Genomic DNA, 4,764 nt, shown 5'->3' with positions numbered 1-4,764 from the left:
CCAGCGCGGCCCTTCGGGAAGCCGTTGCTGCGATTGCCATCAATCCAGCAAGGTAAACAGGAGAATAACCGAAGAAAGCGTCCCTCTGGGATCCTTGCAAACAGGTCCCCGAGTTGGGTTTTCCGCTCCCTGCACAAGCATGCTTTTCTGTTCCACTTGCTGTCCTCTGGTTCGCAGTTGTTGCCACTCTTATGAACGTGGTACCAAATTGCAGCCTCGTATTTTACTGCTGCACCCAAACAGAGCGACAGCGGCTGGGAGTGAGGCCTCTTCTACATTCAGATCATAAAGCATCCTTTGGTTATCCCTTCTTTATTTGCCATAATAGCTGGTCGTAAAACCCACTTTTAAGGAAATAATTGTGTACAGAAGAATCAGTCGCATGCCACAGAGATGCTGTTATTTACATAATTACGAGGAGCCTGATTTTATCTCTTAGCTTTGTCAAAACAAAGAGGAGCGATCTCGCACCATGTTTCTGATGCCCTTGAACCAACCAGAACATGCAGCCCTTAATTCCACTGAGCCTGGGCTCATGGGCTTCACACACAGTTTGTGCTGTGAGGTCTCCTTGCTCTCTGCCCAAGGCTGGGGCAACCCAGCTCCTGCTCCCCAGTGGCAAAGAAGCACAGATGCTCAGCGAGGGGCTCTGTGCTTCTCTGGCTCCACAGCAGGTGGAGCAGATATGGGTTTAATCAGCACCTCGATCGGATCCAGCTGTTCTTTTTCACGGGGCTCCATCCATATTAAGAATTACCTTTGCATCAGAAGCATGCCGTGCTGTCACCTGTACTGCTCCGTGCCAGCAGGTGGGTGGGAGGGCACGAGCAGCACAGAGCCCCAAGGGAGGGCAGGGAGGTGTTCCAGGCCAGATATAGAAAAAGGATCTTCTCAGCACAAGCCCAGGCAGGCAGCGCTTCGCCCCCCCATCCTCAGAAATTCAGGTCTGCCTCTCTAATGAAGAGGAGAGACTCCTGCCACCAGGAGCACTGCAAAAAATTAATGGAGATTACAGCTGTAACTGCTCGAATCGAATGCAGACCCATGTGTGGCGCGGCCCTTTTGCAATTTTAGCAGCTTGCGGCAGCCCTGTTTACAGCTGTCCCTGCCTGATCTGAGCCCAGCAGGAATGAAGCTGATAGAAAGCGAGCAAAGTGAATTAGGAGCAGAGAGGCTGTGAGCGCAGCGCATCCCGCTGCAGCCGCTCCGGGAGATTCGTCTTTCAGACAGCACCAAGTGCTCCCCTCCCCTCCCCTTTGTGTGCAAAGCGCCCCGGCGTTGGCACTGAAAGAACAGCACAGCCCCCGGGTCCGGCAGGGAAGGGCTGATGGCTCTGAGCACGGCCCCGCTCCTCTGGGAGCTCCGGGGGAGGAGAGCTCAGCCCAAGCTTTCCTCCTTCCTTCTATAGGAGCTCAGGGCACAGCACCGCTGGGGCTGCTGGTTGAGCAATGCTTGCAGGGTGCCTGAACGCAGCGTTTGTTGGGATGCAGAGATGAGGAAACCTGAAGGCAGAGGGACCCCGCTGCTCACAGCTCAGCCTCAGATCCTGCTCTGCGGGACAGGGGCTCCCAGGCACAAAACTATTGATTTTCACCTCTAACAAATGAGTGGGGAAATTTCCACTCCTTAGAGCAGGAGATGCTCTGAATATTTATGTTATTGTTCACCGATGGAAGAAAAGAAAAAGTGCCATAAATGCACATATTTGGTGACCCAATTTGAGTGGCTCATTACAATCAGATCAAGCTAATTGCCAGCCTTGTATTTCATTTGGCAACTTGTTAAGCTAATTGAACAAAATAAAACTAATGAACAATTATAATGAAGTTTATAATTAGACCATTGAAAAAAGCCAGTGTGAGAGTGTTTAAGGCATAATGAATGTTCAGGAGGCGCGGGAGGAGTTGGGCAGCGAAGCCAAATGCTCCTTCCCAGGCCCAGAGATGGTGGTGTGTCACTGCTCCCAAATCACATCAAGGCAGCGTAATATTAATTACATTCATGCCCTTCAAGTATGCACATGGCATTTAGCGACCTAAAGCGAGGGCTGAGCCTATTAGAGAGGCAGCTGAGAGCTGGGTGCTGTGCTGAGCTCCCCGCACTGCCATGCATGTCTTGGCCCCGTTAGGGCAGGGCTGTTGTGCTGCAGGGGCTGCATCCTAACAGGACGATGCATCGCTCCAATGCAGAACTGCTTTGCCAGTTAAGAGCCAGGGAGACAAACCAGGAGGAACAGAAAGAGTGGGAGATGAGAGAGTGGTCGCACAGAAATCCAATGGGGCAGCACCAAGCGCAGCTGGAACAGCGATCCCAGCACACAGCAGCCTCCTCGTGCTGCTCTGGGCTTCTCCTTCCTCAGTTCCCTGTCTCTGCACAGCAGCACGGCTCAGCAAACAGGAATAAACCCTAAAGCAAAGCGTGAAACAGGCCCCTCGATGCGAGATAACCGGGGCCATTTGCAGCCTCGCTTGGCATTTGCATTGAAGAACAAACCTGTACCAGAACCTCTCTCCATGCTTTACACTCCTGCATTAATTCATGAAGTGTCGTGTATCTGGCATATTTCATTATACATAAGTACCAGGCCAATTAAAACCCTCAGGTGAGTGCAGCAGCCGCACAGCCAGGCTGGCACAGCCAGGCCCATGGAGGCACAGAGCCGGACCTGCTCAGCTCAGCTCCGTTCCTGCAGGCAGGTTATTTCAGCTCAGTGGTACCTTTTTGTAGCTAACAGCAGCTGAAGAGGCTCAACCCCACCGTGGGGTGGGAATGTTACCCTGCACCAACCACTTCTGCCTTTAAATTGCTGCAGGAAGGGAATGGCACTGACAAAGGGAACTCTGGAGAGCAGATTCCTTAGCAGTGTGAACCTCTGTGTGTTCTTCAATATGCCATCATAATCAACAATCCTGAGTACATTTTTTTTTCCTACGGGTCCTCATTGTGTCAGCCAGGACCTCAGGCAGAACGCTGATAACCCTCTCGAACTCTGCAAAAGCACTGCTCAAAGCATTAGGGCAAGAAAGAAGGTCTTGTAATTATGAAGTAAGAAGGCCCAATTAATTCTTTGCTAACACGCTACAGAACAATGGCTCAGCAACAGCACACTGAGAATTCCCTCCCCCCACACACTGCTCTGTCCCCAAACTCTGTGGCTGAGGATTCCTCTGACCCACGGAACCATGAGGAGAATTGCATGGACAGCTGAGGCTGCAGTGTGAGTGCTGGGGGCACCCTGCAGTTCTGCAGCTCAAATTGTTCAAGACGCCCTCAGAACCACTAACAGCAATTCGGAGCTGTTTCCCACTCCTCTGCACACCAATTCACTCCTGCTTTGCACACAGCCCATCAGAGCAAGGTGCTTCAGCTGACGCTGATCAGCGCTTCAATGGAGCACATGCTCTCAGCAGCTTGGCCATGCTGCACCAAGCTTGTGCATTCCTGCTACAATGCAGGACAGCATTCAGCTTCTTTCTGGTGACCCTACAAACCCCCCAGCCCCGCAGTTCCATCTCAGGATGAAGCTGTTACACTCCACTAATGCATTTTAATATTGCCTTAATGCTCGTTTGCCTGTGTGACTGACTGCTCTGCCTTGCCAGCAGTATCCTTCTCACTGTGCATGCACTGAACAAAAGACATCAACAGCCCCAGGGAAGGTGGACTCCATCAGGCAGTTACCTTTGTCTTTAAAATCACCGACTTTGTAATTCACACAACCAATTTCTCTTTTGCACATGACTTCTATCAGCTCCATCCCGCTTGGGCAGTGGCCCGCCTGCTCATTTTCTTTGGAACCACTGCTAACCATGGAAATCAACTGAAACCAGAAGGCAGTGAGAGGGAAAGTACCTGCTTTGAGAGGAGCTGACAACAGCACGTTTATGATGGCAGCAATAAAACTGTGAGTCAAGGACAAATGGATGGGGATATAGAGCTCTATGGAGGTGCTCTCAGATTTGCAGACCGCCTGAGAAACGCCCCCAGCTGTGATACTGCTGCTCTGAAGTTCCCCCTGTTGAACACTTATGCCAGAGGCTTACAGTGATCTGCAGTGAGCTCTCTGCATCCCACACGTGCCACAAGTATCTGTACTTTCCAAGCAAAGCACTGCAAACCCCAGATTGGGAATAGGCAGCACGCAAAACCGGGTGCCACTGGTTACACATTGATGGCCCAAAGGCAGCAGATCTTGGGACAGAAGACCTGAGCTCACAAGAATCCTCTTGAAACAGCATTTGCCCCCTATTTCCCTGTTTGATCACTACTTCCTTACGTCCAGGCTCTGAAGAGAGCACAGCTAGCTTATAGCTGTAGATGGGCAGCAGGAAACTACCTTCTCTGCTCCTCATTGCCAGCTGGTGAGCTGCCCCCACCTTTCCAGGCATTCTGAACTACCCCCCATCTGGACAGAGCTGTGTTGCAGTACCTAAAGAAACAGGTCACTTGCATTTCTCTTTGCTTACCTTTGGTGTACATTGGCTGTTTGGAGGACAGTAGGAGCCGGCCTCAGGAAGGCTGAACAACAGCAGCTCTGCCTCCACCTCCCTCAAGGAACAGCTCACCACTCATCTCCATCAGCTGTGCCCCCAGCACTTCTGAAACTCAGTTCTTTAAAACCAGGTGAGGCACTCAGAGGTCACTGTCAGCAGGGCATAGAATCTGTATCACCTGTCAAGGCTTTACAGCTAGCAGGTCATTTCCAGCACACAGACCTACACACACACACACACACACACACACACACACACACACACACACACA

At 51.4% G+C, this 4,764-nt stretch overlaps 1 protein-coding gene across 1 annotated transcript in view; it reads right to left on the bottom strand.

The window, feature by feature from the left end:
* The window catches only part of TMEM132B (transmembrane protein 132B), a 182,019-nt gene that overhangs the window by 175,781 nt on the left and 1,474 nt on the right, over positions 1-4,764 (bottom strand). Inside the window, exons 2-3 of the mRNA XM_042829097.1 lie at positions 4,467-4,518; positions 3,682-3,820 (exon numbers count right to left, since the gene is read on the bottom strand). Coding sequence (XP_042685031.1) covers positions 3,682-3,820; positions 4,467-4,518 — 191 coding nt within the window. The remainder of the gene's footprint in view (positions 1-3,681; positions 3,821-4,466; positions 4,519-4,764) is intronic.

The sequence above is a fragment of the Centrocercus urophasianus genome, unplaced genomic scaffold, assembly GCF_019232065.1.
Source record: "Centrocercus urophasianus isolate 14NV4802_14NV808 unplaced genomic scaffold, USGS_Curo_1.0 seq_30, whole genome shotgun sequence".
Lineage (NCBI taxonomy): Eukaryota > Metazoa > Chordata > Aves > Galliformes > Phasianidae > Centrocercus > Centrocercus urophasianus.
The sequence above is the reverse complement of the archived record's forward strand: the minus strand, read 5'-3'. Positions and strand labels throughout refer to the sequence as shown.